This window comes from Tympanuchus pallidicinctus, unplaced genomic scaffold, assembly GCF_026119805.1.
Source record: "Tympanuchus pallidicinctus isolate F22 unplaced genomic scaffold, pur_lepc_1.0 scaffold16, whole genome shotgun sequence".
NCBI classification, from domain to species: domain Eukaryota; kingdom Metazoa; phylum Chordata; class Aves; order Galliformes; family Phasianidae; genus Tympanuchus; species Tympanuchus pallidicinctus.
Genome location: NW_026294679.1, coordinates 17,633,508 through 17,658,987, shown reverse-complemented (window position 1 = coordinate 17,658,987; position 25,480 = coordinate 17,633,508). Strand labels below are relative to the sequence as shown.

Here is a 25,480-nt window from a genome sequence, read left to right as displayed (position 1 = left end):
TGCAAGATTAGCTCTATCAATGGCAGGGTCCAAAACCTGTCTACTCTCATACTGCATTTTGATTAAACATCAGAATCTTCTTCTCCCAGTGCCAGCCCTGCAGACTCCTGCAGGCACACAGACTGATACCTGTATCTGCTTCTCACAGAATCACTGCTAACAAGGATTTTGCAGTCAAAATTTCTGCCTGGACACCTGCACTGCCATGAATTCACACTCTAGATGTCTGCTTTAATATCTATGCTTACAGCATGGAAACTAGAGTCTAGTTCTGAGGTTGTTTTTAGGCTCTAAGTTACTGTGGCTAACAGGTTTACTGGAGGGGAGGGAGAAAAATCTGTCATTAACATACAGTTGTCAGGCTTTGTATACCATCAAGGCTTACTTAAGAACATTTGCCCTTTTCTACATCACTACAGCATTCCAGAATGTTAGGTCAGAGGTTATGAAGGTTGGTTTCTAAACTCAGTCGATAAGAAATAAGGGGACAGACTCTTGAGCAGGGTCTGTTATGACAGAACAAGAGGAAATGGTTTCAAACTAAAAAAGAGGAGATTAAGACTGGATACAAAGAGAAAATTCTTTTTAATAAGGGTGGTGCACTGGCACAGGTGTCCCAGAGAGGTGGTGGATGTCCCACCCTTGGAGACATCCACAGACAGACTGAATGGGTCTCTGAGGAGCACGATCAAGCTATAGGAGGCCCTGTTCATTGCAGGAGAGTTGGACGAGATGACCTTTAAGGGTCCCTCCCAACTCAAACAATTCTAAACACAGCAAGCTGGAAGAGAAATCCGGTTTAATCACATTCTGCTCCAGCATTACAGTAAAGGGCTGCCCCAGAGCCATGCATGCTCATGGCCCATGGGGCCGCTCCCACAGCTTAGGTTGGCAGCAGTGTATTTCTGGGAGAAACAAACCAGAGCACAAACAGATGAACATAAGCGGAATTAAATGCTGTTAATTATTTCAGACAATTCTCTCCATTGTGTATTTCAATTTAAAACTTAGCATGAGAAAATTCAGTCCTACCTTCCTGTTGGAAATGATGTTTTATCAGAGAGATTTAAATTTAAAAAAGCACTTTCCTAACTTTTTAAAGGATAATGAACACAGATTTTTCTAAAACAATCATTTCAATTCACTAAAAATTTAATCAAAAACCCACTCATACACAAACCCCAAATTTCAAGGTGTTTCAGAACTGGGGGGGGAAAAAATTGGAATCATATATGGAAAGCATAAGGCCACATGGCAAACAACTCCAAATTGCTATGAATTAATGGATTTTTGAAACAGCTTGTGATTTCTTATGATTCTTATATTTAGGAGACTAGAAAGATCAGTTTAAAAATTAAAGGGGTTCAGTTGAGCAGTTTTCCATTTTATTCAAAACGATGAGCATTTTGTAGCATTGTCTTGCATGCCTGAACAATGATGTTGCAGCTGTGAAGGAAGAGATGCAGGAGGCCTCTCCACAACAAGAACTGTGCAGAGCAGAGTCATCTTTCATTAATGTGCACTTACTAGGTGAAACTTGAAATAATGTGTGCAGTGTCAGCTGAAAGACACATCACTTCATTACATGCTTATGCTAGAGGCCAAGCTGAATCATGTTGCTTAAGTACTCAGCAACTGGCTGGCCAGTTCATTTTACAGTCAAATTTTGTACAGTCTATTTAGTTTCTCCCGTTTTTAAATAACTGCCACCTCCCGGGGAAATTCTCTAGTAGACCATCTGCTCATTTCCTATAAAACCTTTTCTCAGACCTTGCCCAAATTTCCACTGCCAATCCGAACTTCTTTGATGTATAGGTAGTGGCGGCAATGAAATAAAAAAAATATAATTAAAAAGTACTCTGAACTGAAGTCTGCAGTACAAAAAGGCACTTAGTATCCATGAGATAGCGATAGAAAGGCGGTTGTTTCTCTGCAGTGTATCTCAGCCAGCAAAGAAGCCTTTCTGATCCTTCCTAGTCATGGGTTAGGAGACAACAGTCATCATCCAGAGGCAGCTCATCTTGCATCTTTAACTTGGTATATTTCTGCCTGAGTCGCTGCACAGCCTTGGAGGGCAGTGCAGGGGCCGCATGCGAGCATCTCCCAATCTTCTTGGCTGCTGCCTCACTTACTCCAACCTCAAGCCTACCCTACAGCTTCCAGCTGGTGGACATTCCTTGGTCCAAACCAAAGGAAGGTGGAGGAAAAGAAGAACCAATGTGGATGGCACAAGGGTAAGAGGAATAGAGGGAAAGAGGAAATAAGGAGATGCTAAATATCAGGAAGTGTTTCCTGCCTGTGAAATTGCATGAAATGGTACTTGTTGAGAGGCTTCTCTCTTCTTCATGAAATGCTGTAGGCTGCACAGATGCAATGTAAAACTACTTCCAAATAAACAAGGCTGGAAGGAGCTTCTGCAATCAGGGAACACACTGAGGAGCTAACAGACTTTGATATAGCAGATGTTTCTCCCAGTATATGTGAATTTCATAGTGGAAAAATGAGAGGATTTTACATCTATTTTTAATGAAATTAGCATCAGTAATCAAACTCTTTACCCAGCATTAACAAATACCACACAAAATCCGATGCTTCCATGCAGCCGGCAGAAAGACAGCAGCACATGCTGACTTGGGTCTACTGCTCGTGCCCAATTCAAGTATTTGTCACTGTGACACAAAATTATGCTTCTACAGAGCAACGTAAAGGTGCTTATCCAATTGCTGTGGGTGTCACTAATGCAGCTACAAAACAAGAGTGGAATAGAACAATATTGCCTGTAGAACTTTTTTTAAAAAGGATTAAAAGATGGAAGGAAAAAAAAACAACACACAAGAAGCACTTCACATTAGAGAAAATTGGGTGATTGAACATGAAATGAAAAGGCCAAACTTCCCCTCATCATCTACAGCTTTGGCTCCTTGTTCTGCTTTTTGGCCTTGGCAGGTATAGCTGACTTCAGAGTGGCGGACTGCACACAAGTTCTGCCCAGCAAAACCGCACATGTGGGAACTAGTTAGGACACTTTCACAAACATTTGAGAAATCTAAGAAGAAAACCAAAACCCAGAACTTTCTTATAAAGAGGAACTGCAAGAGCTTCCTCAGAAGTTCTTCTGAAAGGAAAAACAAACAAACAAAAAAATAGATTCAAACCCAGCAATAGCTAAAATCCACCTAAGTCTTGTACAAAGTTTTGACAGAACAGATGCAACAGACCTGGGGCCAGGGCTCTGCATTAAACATCTCAAAAATCCTGGTTCTAAGTCAGAACATCAGACTTCACAGTTCCTCATCTCAATAACTGAACAGAAAAAACAGCAGTGCCATAAAATCAGCTGAACTCATCTGCTTCCCTTCACCTTGTAATCCCCGGAGGCTGTCTGCCTCAGCCAGATTTACCACAGGTAGCAAGACTGAAGTAAGCCTTCAGCTGTCTGCTCTCTGTGGTCCTGCTGGCTTTCCCAAACCATCCTGTGGATGTGGCAGGGATGCCAGGGTCACCAACAGCAGCTGGCTGCATCTGCACTGCTCCTGGGATGCTGGGCCCGGGGCCTGCTCCTCACCTTGCAGCACCTGGATGCTTTGCCAGGTGCTCTCAGGCATTTCATCCCCACCGGTTCTGCCCATCTCATGGAGGGATGGCTTTCCAGAGGCTTTACTACACTGTTTACAAGTATTTAATGCTGTGGTAGGTTCCAGCTCTCAGCGAAATCAGGGTTACATGTTGTAAACCCAAGCAAGAGTTACAGGCAGGCAGTAACTTGGAGAAATGTATGTGGAAAGCTTCCTTGGCATCCTGAATAATCCCAGAGACCTAAATACAGCTCCATCTGGAGGGTAGGGTCAGCAGGAGGGCTGCTGGCAGTTCAGGGGCAGAATAGAGGGCTACAACAGAGAATGTTTTTAGGCAGCAAGCAGCTGACACCAGTCCTGACGTGGGGGAGGTGGGGGGAATTGTGAAAATGTTCATGAACTCACAAGCAACAGCAGTGTTTCATGATTTTTGCTGTATCTGCATTCAAAAGGAAACAGTTTATGGATGATGAGGGGTTAAAAAACAAAAACAAAAAAACCCAACAAAACAGCACAGCAAGACTCAATGCTGTGGGAACACTTGGGAGTGGAACAGCGCGGCCCAAACATTCAGGATGTGCCTGAGCTCCTGCCTGCTTGCTCCCTAGCCTCATTAATAGAAAATGCAAAGGCACTTTAATCAGTTAACTCTAATAATTACTAAAAAGCATCTTTCCAAACAGCACTTTTCTTCAGATTCCATGGAATAAGCGGTGTAAAGGAAGATTCCAACACGTGTGTTGACTGCTCCGCAAGCCTTCCAGAAGCAGGGACACCACAGGGAGTGAGGACTGTTTTGCTGGAAATGTGCTCTCCCCATCTGCTTGTCTGCCAGCCTCTTGTCTGTCAATAACTTTCCCTAGTAGTCTTTTCTAAAGCACCGAAACTCCCACCTTCACTATGTCTGCAGTGGTGGACTGTTCCATCTCATTCACACTCCACAAACTACAGTACAGTCTCAAGTCAGTTGTTGCCCAGTGTAAAACAAAGCATTGTGGTTTTTTGCAGTCTTTGCTTTAATGAGGTGCTAGCCCCCTGATATCTGCAAATACTATGAGATAGGAAAAGAACAGTGCTTTCTCCAACTATCAGCATGAATTAATAAGGTTCCATTTGACAAGAGTTATAAGGAAGCCATAAGTGTTACTGGAAGTATTTTCCAAGGTAGATGAAAGGATTTGATTTGCTGTATTCAAGGTAAAGAATATCTCCTTAAGAAGAAGAGTAATTGAGTCCAAGGCTTTTGTGAAACTCATACTTTCGAGTAAGTCTGTCTTGATTTGTATTCAGTCCAGATCCCCACTTTTTGTGAGACTTTGACTTGATTTCCTAAAAGCCTTCTGGGATGCCTGATGACCCTATTTAAAGGGTGTAAAACAGCTAAGCTCTGAATTAGCTCAAGTCATTGCTCTGCATCTGAGCTAAGGGGCACTCGCTGGTCACAGGCATAAGTGACTTTACATAAGGATGGTGAGGGGAAGTGTTATCAAGTGATCCCCACTTCCTTCTTTTAAGCTATGAATGTTTTGAACGCAGCTAGTTTCACCAAGTAGAAATTTGCAACTGTCTTAAATGATGTTATTTTTCCATCTAAAAAAGTCAAGCAATACTAATAGAAAGCCTAAATGCTTATGAGCAAATTCCTGGCAGATTCAAAGTTGGCCTTGTCAATACACAGTCAAATGAAGATGTTCCTACTGGTTCCAAAAGATTAGCATTAAGCCTGGCATTAGTCAATATTTTCAATAATCATGTGAAAATGAATTAAAAAAAATATAGAAAAGTCTTTAAGTCTTTGCCAGCTACATTTACAGATGTCAAAGCTTAGCAGCATGGTAAAAATGAAGAGGCTGACAGGCACTTCACAGACATCAAGCAATCAAAATTGATTTTGGGGGGAAAAAAATTAACTCAAACTGTGCTTTACTTTGAGCAAGTCCAAGTGATACCAACTGCAACTATAAGCCATAGAGAATTCAGCAAAGCAACAGTGCAGTGAAGGATTTAGGAAGTTGCAGTAAGGTGACAACTGGAGACGAGAACCTGATCAATGCAATTTGCCACCAAAGGGAAGCTCTGGAGAATTAAGGGACAACAGCAGCAGAAAAGCACTGACAGCAAAGACGTGCAGCTCTTCTTGCAATTGAGATACTTGTATTCAGCTCCACTATCACAATCTTTCCTTCCAAACAAGAGAAATGGGAGGAAAGGATTTCCTTCCCTGCCCCCAAGCATTTTCAAGGCTGCTGGAAGCAGACTGGGAGAGATTTAAGAACTTTATCTGTAAGTTTCTCTAAAAAAGAGGATGACTTAACTTGTTTGCAATATGTTGAGTGGTCCATGAGCACCACTGAAGAGCCCGTTTCAACTAATAGAAAAAGAGGCACCAACAACCAGCTGCTGGGAGCTGAAGCCGGACAAACTCAGAATTAAAAACACAGAAAATAGAAGTCAGGTGTGGTTTCTGTAAACTAAAGCTGGTTGGCATGGAAACAAACTATTAACCAAACTAGAACATCTCCCCCTTGTCTTCAGCTCAAGGCTGGAGATTTGGCTATAGTGCATCTTGTACAGTTAAGGACTTACTTGCATCTGTAACAGAGGTCAGTGCAAGTCAGATGTGACCATCTCTCCTGGCCTTCAACATCACAAACTTCAAATGAACCACAAAAATAAAATAAGGCATTCTCAGCCTAACTAATGGGAAAGGGTTTGGGGATGGAATGTCTTACAGACTTCAGGTTTTTATTATTAATATATATACAAATACCTGAATATAATTTTATTTTATATAGCTATGCTCCACTTTACCTAGTAAAAATTTCATACAACAAAAAAATCTGTACTCCAGCATGTCTCTCCCTCTTCTGTGTGAGACAACATATGTCATCATTATGTGATGATCAAGACTTTTTATATCGTGACTTGAAGCAATGTAAGCACAACAGTCAAGGTTTTTATATTAATCGCAGAACAGAACCAGTTCTGTAATGGTTATATGAGTTTAAACCCAACGTAACACTGGAAGTACACAGGCTCTAATTTGCAAGCATTTCCATGAACACTTCCTTTTTAAGTGCTTAACTTAAAAAGCTACGGTTTAAAGCTTACAGGTACTCAGTAGCTGTGCTTCCCTTTTCCAAGGGCCCTAACCTTGGTGTCTAAGAACAGAATATCCTATGCAGGGGCGTCTCTTCAACATTTCTGCCTGTGGATGTTTCAGTAACTCAAATGGCTCTGCAGTACACAATGCTTGTAGGCAGCCAAAGGAAAAGTTACACTGCAGCATTTCATGTGGAATGAATCTATTTAACTGCCGTTATATTAACCAGCTCAGAGAAATTAAGATGCAAAAATTAGTGAATGTTTCACTTGGTTGCATACAAGCCTGCCTTGCAATCTTTACCCAAATAATGTGCTATCTGCAGTACAATAAACATAACTAAAGAGGACTGGGGAGGGTGGAGGGAAAGGGGGGGTGGGGTGGGGGAAGCCCTACCAATGCCCATTCTTCAGAGTCAACTAAATGGTCCCACTGTTGTGAATAAAATCTCAAGCCAAAAAACACACAAATTGCTGAGGGAAATGTACACTGCTTCTTTCAAACTGATCAATCCAGAAACCACCTCCTCTCACGTCTACTGCTTGAGAATAATGACTGGAAATATACAGACAGACAATTACTAGAAAAAAACTTTAAGACTGATGTGGTTTTTGTGTATCCAGTCATTCCTTCTCTGAAGCCTTCAATTCAGGAAAAGCTAGTAATCTGTGATAAAAGGCTGCTCCTTGACTGCTATCATGAAGGAAAAAAAAAAAAAAAAAATCAATTAATCACTTGCCGTTCAAAAAAAGCCAGATGCAGCCTCCACGCTTTCAAACTGTCTTTTTTGGGGCTCCTGTCTCTAATTCCTAAAAAAGGATAATCTCATAAACAATTCAATGCCAATCTGTAATTCTGAACAGCATATGGTTGTGACATTTAGAGTACAGTATTGGAGGAAAAAAGAAAAACTAAAAAAATAGACTAGTCACTTCCCTGGACTATATAGTCAAATCTGACATCAACACATGCAAGAGTAATATGACAAAACTTGCCTTGTGTGACTCCTATTTCCATGGAACCTCAGAGAACTTGCAGACATGCCCATTTATATAGGGCCTGAAAAGGCAGCATTGAACTGTGGGACCTACAACTTCCTCTCTCCTTACTACTCCCCAAATGCTAGAAAATGCACTTGAGCTATGTACCTGCCTCTGGTTTCTAGCAAGCATCTTTACCACTTTTTAAGAGACGTCAACATCCTCCTGCGGAGGAGTACCAGCCTGGTGTGGGAAATACCTCACAACAGATCAGACTTGGCAGCCAACTCTGAAAGGAGTCCTCTGACTGTCTGAAAAGCTCTCCTGGAATAGCATGGAAGCACAGGATGCCATTATTTTAAGTCATTTATTATTTTCAAATAACTAGAGAGGAAAGACTAATACATTGGCTCTGAAAATCATTGAAGAAATGACCTGAATCCACACAGATTTGCAGTATAGCACGGACAAGCTAAAATGTCCACTTTTGCCAGTTCTACAGAAACAAACTGATTAGTGCAGTGGCTCTTGAAAAGCTCCACCATCATAAGAGAGGTCAAACTACTTTGTTCCAAAAAAGATTCCTATGACTAATGGAAGGTCAAGGAAAACACGTCCACATCTGAGCATCAATATACATAGAATCACTGAATCATTAAGGTTGGAGAAGACCTCTGAGATCATCTAGTCCAATCATCAACCCACCCCACCATGCCCACTAACCGTGTTTCTCAGCACCATATCTCCACGTTGCCTGAACACCTCCAAAGGACTGTGCCTCCACCATTCTCCCTGGGCAGCCTGTTCCAATAATTAACCACTCTTTTGGAGAAGAAATTTTTCACTAAAATCCTATCTGAACCTCCCCTGGCACAACTTGAAGCCATTCCTTCTCATCCTATCTCTGCTACCCAGAAGAGGCTGACTCGCACCTCACCACAAGCTCCTTTCAGGGTGTTGTAGAGGACAGTAAGGTCTAAGCCTCCTCTTCTGCAGTTTGAACAATCCCAGTTCCCTCAGTTGCTCTCCATTACAGTTGTGCTCTGGACTCTTCATAGCTTCTTTGCCCTTCTCTGGACACACTTCAGGGCCTTGATATCTTTCTTTGTAGTGAGGGGTCCAAAAGCACAGTACTCAAGGTGTGGCCTCACCAGAGCTGAGTACAGGGGTATGATCACCTACACTCTTTCTGATACAAGACAGGATGCCACTGGCCTTCATGGTTACCTAGGCACACTGCTAGCTTATGTTCAGCCAGCTGTCAGCTAGCACTCCCAGATCCTTTTCCTCTGTGCAGCTGCCAGCCACTCTGCCCCAAGCCTGTAGCACTGCGTGGGGTTGTTGTAACCAAAGTGCAGGACACAGCACATCCTTCTACTGCACACAACCTCTCCTTCCAGAACCTATTTTCTTCACCAGCTTCATGAATCAGGTGAGCTTTAATCATGCTTATAGGGATTACAACCAACTAATCAGCATTCCCAAGAGCTATGATCTTAGGCATGTGGAGGTGTTTTTAGTTTCTGGTTTCTCACTTCCCCTTACGCTTGCCACTTGGGAACTACTCTCCTCTGAGCAGGCCCTGTGGCACTTGGAACTCAGCCCTCTGCACCTATCCAGCTCACCACTGAGCTACACACTGAAAAGCACACCGGAGCTGAGCATAGCATTTCAAGAGCTTCTTCCATATACTGCCTGTTCTGCAAGCTACCTCCCTACTAGATGTTACATGCCTGTTTGTGTCCTCAGGCAGCCAGGAATCTGGTCAATCCTGGAGCAGCAGACAATTTTGTGGAAATACACAGTGAATGTTGGGGGAAGGTATTTGATCATATGTTGCCTCACTTCCTGGCAGTAGTGAAGTTTATCCAAGAAGGCTGAGATGAAGGGTAAACACAGCACAACTAGAAACGATCCGAGACAAATATGGCAAAAGTGACTGAAATTAGCTAACGTGCAAAGTAATGCAAATTTTTCCTCAGGGTATTGAGGCACATTGAAAATCCGTACCTCCCAACTGCCTTTGATATAGATTCAAGGAGGTCATACAGAAAAGCAAGATGTATGTTATAAATATAATGAGGTCTCTGAAAAACCCAAAACATAAGATACAAACTTACTACTGAAAATGTTCTAATGTTAAAAAAATATCAAAAAACAGTTTGAACACTCAGATTTTGCATATATGAATATCCAAGCAAACATGCATGCTTGCAGTTGCGTAATGTTCAATACATTTAGTTGCTTGGTCTCATACTGCTGCTGCTAGGAGCACCACACAAGTTGCACCCCTGAAGAGTACACTGGGAGCACACAGTGTGCATGCAGCACAAGAACTAGTCCAAATTCTGCAGATTTGAGGACAATTCTCCACATGATCCACAAAGCCACCTGTTGTCAGGTTCACAAGGAATACGATACATCCTACAGTAAAGAATATGAAAAAAAATTACAAAAAGGCCACTCTCACTCATTCACCATCCCAAAGGTGGATTTTGTTTCTAGGTATGAGGACTACCGACTCAGAAGGCTGTAGTCCTAACTGCTTAGATTTCTGCAGTGAGCAGAAAAGCAATTTCTAAAGAACACAAAGGCCTCTTCCCTTGTCAGCAAGATTTCTTCATAGACAGTATAAAGGCTATGAAGAATTACTAAATTCAGAGGAGCTCATCTAAGGCTACATATTCCTTTTTAGAAAATAGGGGTAAGGAGTATAATGGAAAATCAGCAAGTTGAATGTCAAACACAGCTTTGAAAAATCTGAAGTACAGATACCATAAGGATGATACTCTACTACATTCCCCCCACACAGAATTTTTAGTCTTTCTTCTTAATAGGGAAAAAAAAAAATCCCCAAACAATACAAAACTCAACCAAATAAAGAAATGAAGACACTCACCAAGCATCAGTGCATGAGGCTTAGCATGAAGGAGAAAAAAAACATATCCCTGCACTTCTAGTCTCTCTTTCTTTTACAGAAATTACCTTTAATTAACAGAGCTTTAAAAATCAGTTTGCAGGAAGCCTGATAGCATAACTTTCAAGAAACATACAGCCACTGGATGATGGGAATCCCTGAAAAGTATGATTAGGGACTTGACCCACGTCTTTGTGGAGCTGCAGTGATTTCAGCATCACTGTGTGCTCACACAGACATTTATATGCAGATACAGCTCAGTGTGGGATCCTGACTGACACGCTGTTCTTAGAAAGCAAACGAGCATGCATGACTTTACCAGGATAGAAAAATGCCAGGATCACAAAACAGAAACACACCTACAAACCACAAAGGAAATACACTCAGTTATCACACAATTAAACAGTGCCAGCGCTTCTTTTACAAAATTTTGTTTTTCTAAGAATTATGCTCAGCTTGTTGACATGAACTGCTAATGAAAACTAGACAGACTGTGTTAATATCAGAGAGATGGTTTAAAGATTTAGGTTAATGCAACAGCTACAGATCATAATAATTAACTACAGGTTTCTGGTGTTGAGACCCAAAGTAAGGAGTTCACATGCAATAAGCATACAAATAATCAAGACAGAGGCTGTATGAGTCTGATTACAAGCAAACAGCAAAATCTTAAACTTCAATAGTTTCTTTTCTAAAGCATTGGTATATGAAAAAAAAAGTTCCACTGCTGTATCAACTGCTGTTAGCTTCTGAAATGTTTACTGCATTTTTAAATTCAGGGTTTTCTCCTCTTCTCCTTCAAATCCCTTTCAGAAAGCACTTCCATAATTCATTTCCACTCAGAAGCCATCTGCTCCTCGCCTCACTCACACATGCTGCACACACTCCAAGACAAACGCAACAGAGAATCAAATGGTGTGATCTGACTTTCTTTGTTACAACTGCTCAAGCAGGAGCAGCTCCCCCCAGCCCTTCCCTCCCACTTCCCATTTCCTCTCTTCCTCCTCTGCTATCAACATTTCTGAGAAACAATGTGCTCCTGCATTCAGCTTCCGAGAGCAGGGCTGGAGAGGACAAGCTTCTCAGCCTGCATTTGACACAACAAGAGCAGAGTACATTCATGCAGATCTGGGAAGGTCACAGTCAAAGTGGGTCCCTCAGAAGATCTGGTGACAAATGTTTCTGGCTCCTCATCTTTTGTGTGTAGACCTGAAACCCTTTACAAGGCTTCAGTCAGTAGTGTCTTCCCATTTCACAGATGGAGGAAAGGCAGCATCAGCACTAAAGGCACTTGCCCAGTACTACCTAGTGGGCAGGAAGAGACAAATCCCAAATTCCAGACCAGTGGTTTAATCTGGGCCAGGCTGCACTCGATGCACTTGTCAGCCTTCCAGGTGGCACGCTGAAGAGGGAGGTCAGTGGTGCTCTTGCCAACATCCTGTGGGAGAGCAGGAAGAAGCCCTGAAGCTGGCAGTGAATGGCAGGAATGCTATGTGCCCATGGGGAGTGCAGGAGAAGTGCCTCAGGCCACCAGACACCAAGGTGTCTGTGGTAGCTAAGAGATACACAGCATCCTGATGTCTGCAGGGCTTGGCTGAAAAGACCGCTAAGCCATCATGACAAGCACAAGAAGGTCTCTCCTAATAACCAAAGGGAGAGATCACAAGAAGGGTGGTGTTGAAGCACAGACATGTGCACTCCTGGAGGAAAGAGAGGGATCTGGTGTCAAGGAACTTCTCAAGCAATTTTCCTGTAGTGCTCCTCACTAGACTGTTTACCTGTTGAAGGTAACCTGAGTGGGAGCACATTCAGCACATGCTCCTGTGTAAACACACACGAAGATGTCAGAAGTCAGTACAGAAATCAGTCAAGGAAACCTTGCTCTCAGCATGACAGCATCACTGCAGGGCTACAATTCATAAGGCTGTTACAACCGCCTTCCGTCATCCACGATATTGTCAGTGTTCCTACCTGGTCACAGATAATGGGAGAAGAAGCAGTTTCCCTGCAGCTCCTATGATGTGCTTCTGTTGCCTGTTCTGTCAACAAACATTTGCCTAATTGCTACTTTTCAAAAAAGCAGGAAGTGTGAGATCAACTTTTTCCGAGAAGCACTTTATGATCTGGCAAAAAACACGGTAGGTAAAAGCCAAAGTTCATACTGTCAGGAAAGGATTTTGCAATTTCCACTTTGAGGCTAAACCTATAAGCAGTACAGCAAATGAGACATCTGCTTCCCACAGAAGAGTTACAGGATACTTGGACAAAAATTCTTCCGTAGTTAACCAGTTTCTATACAAAGTGAATTTAATAAAGGAAAGATGCCAGACAATGTTAATATAGTACATAGCTATACAAAAACATATAAATCTCAGTATAAAAATAATAAGGGGAGAAACTCTCAGGGGATTCACAGCCTGTTTGCTTAATGGCTGGTTTGGTTCAATGGACAAGCAAAGCCACACGTGCTGCCTTACAAATGCACAAACATTTCAATCAAGTTCAGCCAGTTAGAGCCCACAGACACAGCTCAAAGTCCAAAAAGTAAACTGAAGAGGTCAGAGAGTGCTTCTGTACCTGAAGAACAGTGTAATACCTCTCTAGGCACTACACTGGATTCAACAATACAATGCATTCACCACTATATCACACTACTGATCTGTGATTAAAAATTCTTGCAAATGCATCTATTGCCTTTTTTCTTCCTTTTTTTAAAGTCCTGCTTTTCCAGTAAGACATGGCTTGTATGAGTTAATATGCTTCAGTATCTTTCCTGTTACAGAATGGAAGAGATCGCTAAGAAGGCAGAAGTTTAGCAAGATGCAGCACAATATACTTCTTTCACCACAGTTTCATCCAGACAAATCAGGTAGTCATGGTACCGCCAAGACAGCACGTGAAGATGTACAAGATTGTTATAAAATCTCTGCTGAGCACATAACAGCCAATAATTACTTAACAGCACTTAGACACAAGAAGGCAGTTGCTCTAGAACAGGGCGCAGAAGAGTTTCAGTCAGTGAAATAATGTGATGTTTAAATGTGACTGGAAAATTTATCTGCTTTTGCAATATGTGATCTTTGCTATACGCTCTTTGAGAGGAACTCAGTATCACTTCCCACATCCAGGCCATTGTGTGCCCAAAGTGGTTTGTACCAGCACCCTATGATCTCCCACTCACACCTGATCATGCCTATGAGATCTGCAGAAATCACAGCACAGGTGGCCACAGTGTAGATGTTAGTCATATTTTCAGAAGGGCAGTGTAAAAGCTTTGGTTAGGGAATTTCACTCACCATACTAACTTATAGAAACAAGCTGTGGGGCACAGACCTCTCAAACAAGCAATATCCTGCCGCAGAATGACAGCAGAACAACACCTTAACCACACTGCCTCATTTCCACTACAAGTGCTGAGGGCTGCCTGTTGGATATGTTAGGAAACATCACTGTCAGCAGGATAGCCTCCAAAAGGTCAGAGTCTGTTGCTCCTCACAAACAATAGAGCAACTCTCCCTTAAGGCAGGTAAGTATGAGGCTATTCCTAGCGAAGGATAAGTAAGAAGCTAATGATGGTTATTAATAGCTCTTAAAGCTGACAGTTCATCTGAGTTAAATGCAAGAGTAATAATCCCTTTATGACCTTCCCCATTCTTGCTGTGAAAATGGACAAAGTTTCATCAAAGACTGTTGTTAACCACAGTTTTCAACTACTTCAAACCTTGAAAATCACACTAACCTGGATGAGGATCTACCAGGCTTCACTAATAAATATCAGTGACTTCTGAGGACCTAAAACAGAAATGGCACGCAGGTGTTGTGCACCTTACCACCTTTTCAAATGCATTAGGATTTCTGCCACAGACTTTCACATGTATTGAACCCACATGAGACATGCCCAAGGACTACTGCTTATCTGCTTTGATAAACTGTTGTGTAATAATGGTGGTAAGGATTTCTTGCTGTTTTTCACAGTTAGTCCCAAACCACTAGTCCAGAAAACTTGCTCTTGTAGCAAGGAAAACTATTACTAAAATCAGTCAAGCCTTAACTTGAAATATCAAAGCTACATCTTGACCAGAAGCAAGAAAGAATGCAAATACAGATCAGCTGGAGAAAATTCTCTCTGCACTTCTTATAAGCATAATGTGGAAAATTAAACAGATCTGTATTCATGAAAGATAGGAGAATAAGAAATAAAACATTTTCCTTCTGGGGAAGAAATCAAAAACAAACTTTCCTAAGACTGGCAAAGTTTCCTCTTTAGGCACATTGGTGCTTCACTTTTTACTGCTGTGCTTCTTGAGCTCTTTCTCTGAATGGGTTATGCAGGTACAGACAAGCTAATGGTCTAGTTTGAAATATCAAGTTCCCAAAGGAAAAGTAAACCAAAACAAGAATAAAAGTAAGTCAAACTTTGATCTGTTAGCTGACATTCAACTTTCATACACTTTGGTTTTAGCCAAGTTTGGTAATAAACAAGGCAGATGCGTATAGAGTCAACTCAGCCTACAAAGCACACACCTGGAGATGCCCTTGGTCTAAGAACCTGCTATTATACAGTAAGCCTCCATATTATCTTTTAAAAGGTAATATTGGCTTTGATTGTTATTTGGGGTTTGTTTGATTTTGTTCAGATTGGCAAGTGGCTTTGTACAACTCAAAACCTTTTAAGACCACAGTGTACACAATGGCTTGAGGCGCTTACTACCATTAGAAGGAGTATTTTATTATACAGAAAAGAAAAGGTAAGAAAACTGAAGTACTTAAATCAAATTGTAACATGCTCCAGTCTCTCCTAAAAATCCATTACATATTTTTGTAGAAATCCATGCAAGAATGGCATCCAGGCCAGTCACAACACAGAGAAGTAACTGCAAACTGTGTTGCACAATGGAAAGTTACAATACTGAAAGAGAGGAGCACTGAAGCTAAAATGAACTTACAAAACTGAAGTGCAAATACTTTTTTTATTAGTTTTACCTAGTGTCTTTCTCTGGAACTGCAGATGTTACCCAAGGCAGGAAAAAACCATCTGTAACCGCTAAGCAAATTTGCTCAATAGAGAATTGTACTTTTTATCTTGCAGTGGTATCTACCTCTACACAGTACAGGTGGTCTGAAATGACTGAAAATACGCTGATGATGTTCTACAATTTCTTCCTCTTGCACCCTATATCTATAAGTTGCTGTGTCGAAAACAAAATGAAAGGTTTGGAAAGAGACTTGGGACTCTCACTTCTGGGCTCAGTGCATGGTCAAACAGTTACCACAGGTCTTTCTAATCTGATCGGCCTCCTAATTCACATGACCTAACTGGAGAGTAGCCAATTCAGAGAACTGTCATGTATTTACAGGGGAACTGCTTCATGCTCTCTCAGTGTTTCTTTACGGGAGGAGTCCAGAAGAAGCAACAGAATAGTCCTTTTACCCAGAAAGCTGCCCAGCACGTTCGTGGACTGCTGTTACTCGCTGTAGGTTAGGAAGCAAGAGATTCCAGCGGACTCCAGAGACAAGATGACCCAATGACTTAAAGCACCTCAACTATGGAGACAACTTCCTGCCTGGTTCCAGCAACCAAAACTAGTGCCAAGTCAGTCTACCTGGATTCAGGAATCCAGAAAATTAACTGCTGGTTTAAGAATGTGAAGGACTACAATCCATTTTAAGCTTTAAATGAGATGAAGCCTCCAAATTGTCCAAAATGTCCAAACTATGAGACAATAGATTTTTTGCTGACAAACCACAAAATTATGTAGGTGCAGTCTGGTCAGACGATGGGTGAAGGGCTAGTCTGAGCAGAATTTTCTAACACATCCAAAACAACTTTCTTTTTCTTTCAATCCTACCTAAAGTTAGTCTCAGTGAATCCCTTTCTATAACATGACAGTGCCTTTGCAGTCCCTTATACTTCAGGTGTGCCCAACCTGTAAGAGTGCTGAGAATCTCCTGCATCTCCTGAGAATCTGACCACTGCTGAATACATGTTCCTAGTTCACAGAACAAGCCTGCCCTTGCAGTTGCTCCATAATGTGAGTGCTCTCTTGCACTGCTTTTATGCTAGGGTAAAGATAAAAAACATGAAATGGTTTCTGTGGAACTGGCAGATAATGCAAAATTCATTGCAGCTTTAGCATAAACTAAAATATGATGCACACAAAGATCTTTCGGCTTGACCAGAGGCACAGCACAGAGTCTAAATAAAGTTGATACCCAAAGACCAGCAACATTATGTCCTTAATAATTATTTTTTTAATCAGCCTATTAATTAAATTCTCTTAAGCTTGAAATCATTAGATACTTCCATATTTTTGCATTCCATTTCTCATTAGTACCAGAAGACCGCAAAAAATTTCACTCACACATCTGCTCCCAAGTTAAGAATACAAGCCTTATCTTCAAGAAAATACATCTGCTACAAATTTCATGACAGTGCATTTTGGAGCCATCTGCTTTGTAATGGCAAATATTAGACCGCTAATGAGAAATAATTAGGTTAACAATCATTTTCACTTAGAGCGACAATCATGCAACGAGTTGGGTCTCTGTATCAGAATCACATCTAATTTGGTAACCCCTACCATTTTATCTTCAGATAAGTTCCTGTGAAAATTGAGTTTATCTGTCACTACCTGTTCTTCTTTTTCTTTGGTCTTGCTCCTGGAGACTCTGGAAGAGGTAACATCCTGAGCTGGAATGACAGAGATTTGATGCAGTGGCATGTTCATCACACCGCCTTGTTTGGTCCTATCACTTACAGGAAGGAGGCTTGAAGGCAGTACTCATTCAGTGCCATTGTCAGGCCTTGCACCTGAAAAAAAAATATATATAAAATAAAATAAAATAAAAAAGTAAAATAAAAAACCCATGAAGTATTTTGAAATGCAATTCTTTCCAAAACTAAGCCATCAGTTAGACCAAGGTGCACCTCTTGCCTTCCCTCTGCTTTCTGAACAAGAAAGAGCTCTGGTTGGGTGAAAAAAGACACAGGACTTTTCAAGAGCTACAGCCAGACAGGCCAGAGCGCAGTTTATGCAAAGAAATAAGTAAGTTATCAACAGTTTGGGAAGTGGTCCAACAGCAGGACAGAGGGCAGGGCTTGTGCTTGATACTGTGTGGGTAGACAGGAGGAGGTGGATGAGCAGCTCTTCATGCTGAGCAGCAGGAGTGTGCTAGGTACAGAGAGCAAGGCTGGTGCAGGGAGTTCTTACACTGCCTCAGGTACAGTCCTCAGCGTGGCCGAGTGCTCTGTGTTTTTAACCACTGCATTTGGCTCCAATCATTAATCCAAACGTGTACCAACAGTAGGAAAACGCATCACGTGGGCTTTTCCTTTCTTAAGGCAACTAGTGAGTATTATAATCAAAATCCCTTGCTGGGAATCAGGAATTCACCAAGCTACACACACTTTATCCTTCTGCATTACACATAGAAAAGACATTAATAGATATAAATTTGCCAAATTTGGCAAATAATCTCAAAGACAGGCATAATTAGCCATACCTGCTATTAGATTAAAAGCTTTTTGAAATATGTACACTCATAGAGCATTTAGTTGGAACATAACCTGTTGCAAATTAGACACAATCAATTGTGTTTAAGGAAAAGATTGGAGAAGAATTACCACAGCAGAGCCTAACTGGGGCAACTGCATTGTTCTCACATTTCCGTAACATACCACCTTTTGATTCGTTTTTTCATCTGTCACGCAAAATACAAGGACTGGATAGATGTCCTATATGTTATGCTGCTTAACAATTTGGAAGTGGTATAACCCAGCACTGCATACCCTTAGCATAGATGGCATACATTGTTTTTTGAATATTTAATTAATCAGAAGTTTTAAAGATAGGCCAAGTTTCCTAGGTTGATTACGCAAAAGATGCTGGTGTGGTCCTATTTCTGCCAGGCTCCACAGGAGTGCTGCAGGATCTTTGACTGCTTTTGATTAAATAGGGGGAAAAAAAAAACACCTATCCCAAGACATTTTATGCAAGGAATGATGGCTCAGTATCCTCTTTCTACTGAGGGGGAAAAGAGTTGTCAGAGGTCATACAGCACATCATTGGCAAAAACAAAACCGAAGGCAATGCCTTCTGCTTCCCAAGGATGCTGGCTGCCCATTAGAGTGCTCAGCCAAATTCAAGAGTGTTGCTGACACCTAGTCAGGATTTATATTACTTTCATCAATGCCAAGACAGCATACCATAAGGCAACACCTCCAAAACTTCTAGACATCACTGATCTTAAGAAAAAACAACAAACATCTACCAGTGTGAACAAGCAACAGCAAGGACACCTCTTATTGAAGGACAGAGGCAAACATGGGACTTACTGGCACTACTGAAATGCAACTCTAGCCCAAAGAAAAAGAACCCTGAACTTCCGCAAGTCCTCCACACCTATTTAGCTTCATCCTCTAAAGGAGCCAAGCTGTAAGTGCCAGAAGAGAGATAAGCATGGGCTGAGATAGGAATAACAAACTGCAATTAACAAAGCAGGAATTGAAGGTATTTTCCCAAGAAAACATAAATGAAATCCAGGGAGTGTCAAGTTCCAATGAAAGTCTGTGAGGTAATATGTCCTGTGCTACTGCCAGCAATGGCTGAGCCAAAGGGGGTGGAGACAGAGCCCAGTCTGCAGCCCTCAAAAAGGGTTGTGGGCTTTCAGACAAGGGCATTTTACTGCTGCAAGGAGAACAAGGAAAATTATTAGAAAACACAGCTAAATCCCTCTGATTCCAACAAACAAATCAGACCAGTTTTTCTGCAGGTACTTTACGGATAGCACGTTAGAATTCTTTGAAAGATATAATCCAATTAGATAGTCAAAGACAACGTAAAATAGCCTTCCTCTGGTAGAGCAGCTGGGCAGACATTCAACAAAGCCTGCCTTTGTTCAAGAGCAGCTTAAGAAAAGCTCTAAACTTACCCCAGATGCCACACTGTATGCCTCCAGCTGGGAAGGATCCTAACAACCACACACTCAAGACCTGCCAGTACCAACCTGAAGCACCTTAGCTCCACAGCACTAATTAAAGGATAAAGTTACATGCGTCAACCATCTGCAGTGCCAAGCACATACTGACAAGGATGCCTAGAAAAGCAATGCCTCTTTGTAAAGCTCTGTGGGACCTTTTTCACAGCTGAATCAACACTGTGGGCTCCCGATCCATGGTGAAGAGTAGAGGACATGAAAATCATAGAATGGCTTGGGTTGGAAGGGTCCTCCAGGATCCACCAAGCTCCAATCCCCTGCCACAGGCAGGGCCGCCAACCTTTGCATCTAATGCCAGGCTGCCCAAGGCCCCATCCAACCTGGCCTTGAACATCTCCATGGATGGGGAGAGCAAAGATCTAAGAAAGCTTCAAGCACATCAAACCAGGGTCTTGCCAGAAAGGCTTAGCAGGCAATGCTAAGTCAAGGGGACAGCTTCTAGGTGCTCCCTTCTACTCAGGATTTGTAGCCATAAATCACAATGCATGGTTAGATGTGTAAGCCCTCTCTCATACAAAGTGAGCAATCCTATTGCCAAAGCATCTCTCCCCATTGACACAACAGCTGAACACACCTCGGAGATAGCAGATAGAGCTCAGCTTCCTCTTCCTTGTGTAAGATTCAGTTTGTGAACCCCACACACAAAAGAAGCCCCATGACTACTGGTGTGGATGCTATCCCACTTGCAGAGGAAGGACTCTCCAGTTCCACTTTGCCTGGAAAGTTGATGCAATCATGGGACAGCAGGGAACTGAGACAGAGTGCGTATGTGTGAACCAGATGCCACATTTGCCTGTGCACGAGGAGAGATCCTCTGACCCTGCCCTCCTGGCTGCTCACATACTGTTCACAAGAGAAAAATACTTAAAGAAAACCTATAGGGAGTTTGGGCATTCACCAAATGATAATGAGCTGAACTGTTTTCATAGATGAACCCTTCAGAGATTTTCTGGCACACACCTGAAACCACATCAGCTGTAACAACAGAACCACACAGCCACAGCAACATCAGCAAGATTCAGAGGGAATTAGACAAACTATCTTTTACAGTACTCAAGGAGGAAAGGCAAACGTGTGACTGGGGTCTGGTGTTGAGGCATTCCCCTCAGCACTGTGTCTCCTGACAGCAACAGAAAATTAGATTCCCTTGGGTCATCAGTATCGAGGACACAAGGGGGAACAACAGACATCAACAGGTAAACTCACCACAGACAAAGCAGATAGGGGACTGTTTGCAAACCCCTTTTCCATCACCCACCCTACCAGGCCTCACTGAGGAAACCGGGACGCGTGTCAGCCACGAGGGGAGCCTAACACTTGGTGAACTGCTGGCCTGCTCCATGAGATGTGCTACTGGAAGGACCAAGGCACAGGAAGGTACGCTGCTGTCTCCACCTGTCACTCACTGCAGCTTTTCTGTCCATCACATGTTCCAAAATAAAGGCTTAACAAAGATTTAGATCTAGAGATCTGTATCTAGATCAAAGAGAGATCTAGGTCTAGATTAAAGATCTACACTAAGGCAAATGAACACAAATTATGGTTTCATGTCTGTAGTTTGGTATCTAAAGGAATCTAAAAATATGGAGTACGAACTGCAGACTTCATTAGGTTATTTAAACTTCAAAGTTCACCATATTCCCATTTTACACCGCACATGGTGGAGTCCAGCAGAAGCTCTCGAGCTGTAGTGGCACTGGCTGCAGACATAGATAGACCCACACCAAGAGGAAAGCATCCTGTGGACGTATGGATGTGCACGTACATGCTTTGCATTGCTCAGAGGAGGAGAAAAAGCCAAACATCTCAGCTGTTTTCTTTAAAGAATAGAGTCTCTGGATTACAAAAGACTCTGCCTTCGTGTGCATGAAAGATAAACCTTTTAACCTGTGGCATAAGCAAGAGGATAATCGCTAACATGAGAACTGAAACAAATCACCTGTGAGTTATTCCTGTCTGCCTCAAGGTTTCCTACAGTTCTCTTTGATTCCCTTAGTTCCCATTGATGACAGCCAGTCGTAACACATAGATCAATCTTCTGGGGGTCGTGCAAGTTAAAAATAAAGACACAAGATCACTGCAGTCCAGATAATCCCTTCACTGTAGCGCTATGCAATACCACGAATATCCTGAAGTGCAGCTGATGGAGTCGGTGGAGCTCAGGGTATGCACCAGCTGCAGGGTGGGAAGTGCTGCCCTGAAGGCTGGTAGAACACTGCTGTGAGTGCCTGGAATTCCCCCCCCCTATACAGCATGAAACCCAACCCAAACAGGAATAGAAACCTTCTGAATAACATTGTGCTGCTCAAAGATGGTGTACTGCTTATTTTCTCTATGTGAGATTCAAAATAATCTATTAATGCAGCTTTGGAATCTGTTTTTCTGCTGGCGGCCTCAATGTGAAGTCTCAAAGTCCCATGAGCATAAAAATCTCTTTCATGTGTGAATGTGAATGTGTGTGTTCAAATTTAGCATAAGAACTCATGCAGTACTCAGCAAACCTCTGTGTGCACCTTACCTGCTTACCTGCCCTGACATTCAAACTGGCCATGGCCTGTGCATACGTCCTATGCTACTTTCTGTACACTACATATTTCATATTTGCAAATATCTCCAATCCTATTAGCTTGTATAGGCACCAGTTTGAAGCTTTCATTTATTTTATTTTGAGCTTGTCAGGACTCCTCCCCTACTAATAGAGCTTACATAATCCTTTTCTAGAGATGACAGATGTGCATTTTCAAAACGAGGATCCTGCATCTGTGCTTCATTTTGTTTTACCGAAGCTTAATCAGTACTTCGTTAACAGCACTATTTAAGAGATGTCATCAAGGCTTATGTACTTCACATGCATTTGTTGACAAATCTAATCAAGAGAACTGAAGTTGAGAATGAAGAGAAACTGGCACTTCTTCCCCTACAGAACCCTTAGCAATTCAGGGTTAGTTCAACACCGTAAGTGAAAAGAACCATTGGACTTAGACTTTGCTCTACACAGATCTAATTCTGAATTATTGCTATTTACAGCTATGTCTATGTACATATATCTTACAATGTTTACTAACTCTGCTGCAACTTCTTACTTTATTATCTCAGTTCCTCCTTTCTTCCACCTGCAAGTGTACTAAAAATAATGCACTTCGAGACAAAAATATTTTTCTTCCGATTTCTTTTTTAAAATCATGTTGTTACTTAGCTGAAAAAAGTTAAAAGGGAATAAGAGATTATTTTGCATATTCCAGATGTTCCTTTAGAAAGCTTCTCAGGACATGGGAACATACAGCTGCAGATTACACACAGCACAAAGAAAGAAGGGTATCTGCCAGATCTGACTGGCTCCAAATACAAACATGATTGTTTCTGCAAACATTTCTACATAATGGAACTAGACAAGAAAGCTGTTAAATTGCAGGATCAGTAAATAATGGCCCCAGAGCTCTTATCAATCCCTTCTCCTGTCTTCAGCAGAAGATGAGCATGATTTGCACCTCAGAAACAGAGGTTATTGCAGGGACAGTCTGTAACTGCAACAAGAAAAAAGATGCAGAGGTAAAGCTGAACATTCATTCTCCTTTCGCTGAGAAACCTTGAGAGTGAGGAGACTGAGAGGGCAACAGCCAGCACTGCTGTGCTCCAGGCCAGCAAGTAGCGCTCTCTGGACTGCAGTTCACAGCCACTTGTACTGGGTGTGTCACTTCTTGTAGCGCCCAGGCTATCACCATTTCACCTCACTCCTTCGTGTTAAACACATCTTCCTGCCCTGAGGTGCTTCCCAACAGAACAGGTCTGGCACGTGGATCATGCAGCAATCTGCAAGTCTCCATGGCTCAGCTCCAGGCAGGATGCAATATCACAGCACACACAGCACTTGCCTTGTTATCACTCCTGACCACGATCCCTTTAACTCCCACACAGTAACCAGAAGTTGGCTTTCTGAAAAATTCACATCCTCCTCCAGAGAAGACATCCCTCCCTCTGAATTAGCACTGACTCCACACTTCAGAGTGGAATCTGGTTGTTTTGATCACATGGCTCAAACTAATATTTCCTTTATTATAGGAACGATGACTTTCTTCTTCAACATATTCAGTCTGATAACAACATGCAACAGCATGACACCTTTTCCTGTAGTTTTTGAAAAATACAAACACATAGACAGACCAGTGAGAGAAGTCTGCGCCAAAATACAACGGCAAGTCTACCTGATGTAAGGCAACACCTATAACTTGTGATCATCTCCATTCTCTACTGCAGTCACTTTGAGGTTCACGAAACTCAGTTCTGATATCAAGGGAAAAATTGCCCTGTATCTTCACCTTCAAAATTAATAAAGACTATTAGCACAAATGCATAAATTTACATATGGACAATGAAAGCTTGTGTTTCTCAAACAGTGTAAATATTTACAACACAAGATAGAGAAGAAACAAAACAGTTTCATTATTGTTCAATGAGGACATTGCTCACATTATGTATTATACACGGATAACAATGATGTATTTCTAGGAAAATCCTGTGCTACATCACTTATTTTCCAGTACATCAGAGGATAACATTTATGAAAGCTATTTATGAACAACAGGCGCCTAAGCAACGTTTTTCACTATTGTTTAATTGCTGCTTGGCAAACCATTGCTTCTAAGCCAGAGTAAAAAGAACACAGTATTTATTAAACGATTCTGTATTTTGAAGAAGTATGAAATCATTGCCTCTTTGTCCTTGGGTGAATAAGAAATTTCCAAATTGGTGCACATAAGAATGTATTTCTTTTGAATGATTCATGAGTTAAATCTCAGATAACTTGAGCCTGTAAATAAAGAGTTACAACATATCTTTACTCTGAAAATCTTAAAAATAAATCTAGATTTCTGCATCATTATGACACACTGTTAAGCTCCTTCTAAGGAAACAGCAAAAACTACATTCCTTAGAACTTGCACAAAGCAGAAATCAGACAGCTCCAAACCAGGCTCTTCAAAAGCTCAAGTGTGAAGCAGTAAGGCCAATGCTAAGCATTCTCTACTTCATTCTTCCACAAACATGCATGACACCACTAAGTTCTGTTTTCAACCACATTTTCCCACGTTTAGAAATAACCTGACCTTCTGATGCAAAAATAGTACCTGCAGTCATTTACTTTCCCCTGAAGTTAAGATAGTTAAACTGTAAATAAATCTTAAATCCAGGGGAATACTACATACAGGTCATCAAACTGCAACAGCTTTTAGTGAGATCTTTTTATTGGAAATGCAGACACCTATGCCTGAACATTTTATGACTTTTTCGGTCTTTTTCCACACTAATGCCTTTTCTATACATTTGCTAACATCAAACAAGAGCCTCCCTTTTCAGGAAGAGGACCAGCATTTGCCACCTGCACAAGAGCTCATGCTCCAGAAAGGAGAACAAGCTGTGGGATCCACTGTCCACATGCACAAGTGCTCATCTTTTCTTCCCCTAAATATCAGCAATAAAGAGGTGTCCTCCCAAGCTGGGGTTCAGGAAGTCAAAGCATTTAAGTTCTTCACTTGACCCCTCTGTTAAATGGAAGGGTAATAGTACTCCCCCTTGCCCACTTTCCGTCTGCTTCACACACACATAACTTCTGTGGTGCTGGCACTGCTCCTTACTGTAGCAATAAACTGTATCTGGTAACACCACAATTCCAGGCACTGCATTCAGACCAGTGATAACAGCAGGACAGGTGTTAATCACTCCCCAGGTTCATACCTGCATGGTCACCATCGCCAGATTCTTGATTTGACAGAGCTGCTAGAGAAACAGATATGGCGTTTCTCATCAATTCCAATGTGACAGTTGTGCTATGAAGGATATATTTAGGTTAGATACAAGGTCTTTTACAGTGAGGGTGCTAAGGCTCTGGAACAGGCTGCTCAGAGTTGTAGTT

The 25,480-nt window shown here is 41.8% G+C and overlaps 1 protein-coding gene across 8 annotated transcripts in view; it reads right to left on the bottom strand.

Moving 5' to 3' along the window:
• MARCHF8 (membrane associated ring-CH-type finger 8) overlaps positions 1–25,480 on the bottom strand; it is an 84,891-nt gene that overhangs the window by 47,220 nt on the left and 12,191 nt on the right. For all 8 annotated transcript variants that reach the window (XM_052678114.1, XM_052678119.1, XM_052678118.1 and 5 more), the window contains exon 2: positions 17,208–17,386. In XM_052678114.1, coding sequence (XP_052534074.1) covers positions 17,208–17,303 — 96 coding nt within the window. In that variant the 5' untranslated portion in view covers positions 17,304–17,386. The remainder of the gene's footprint in view (positions 1–17,207; positions 17,387–25,480) is intronic.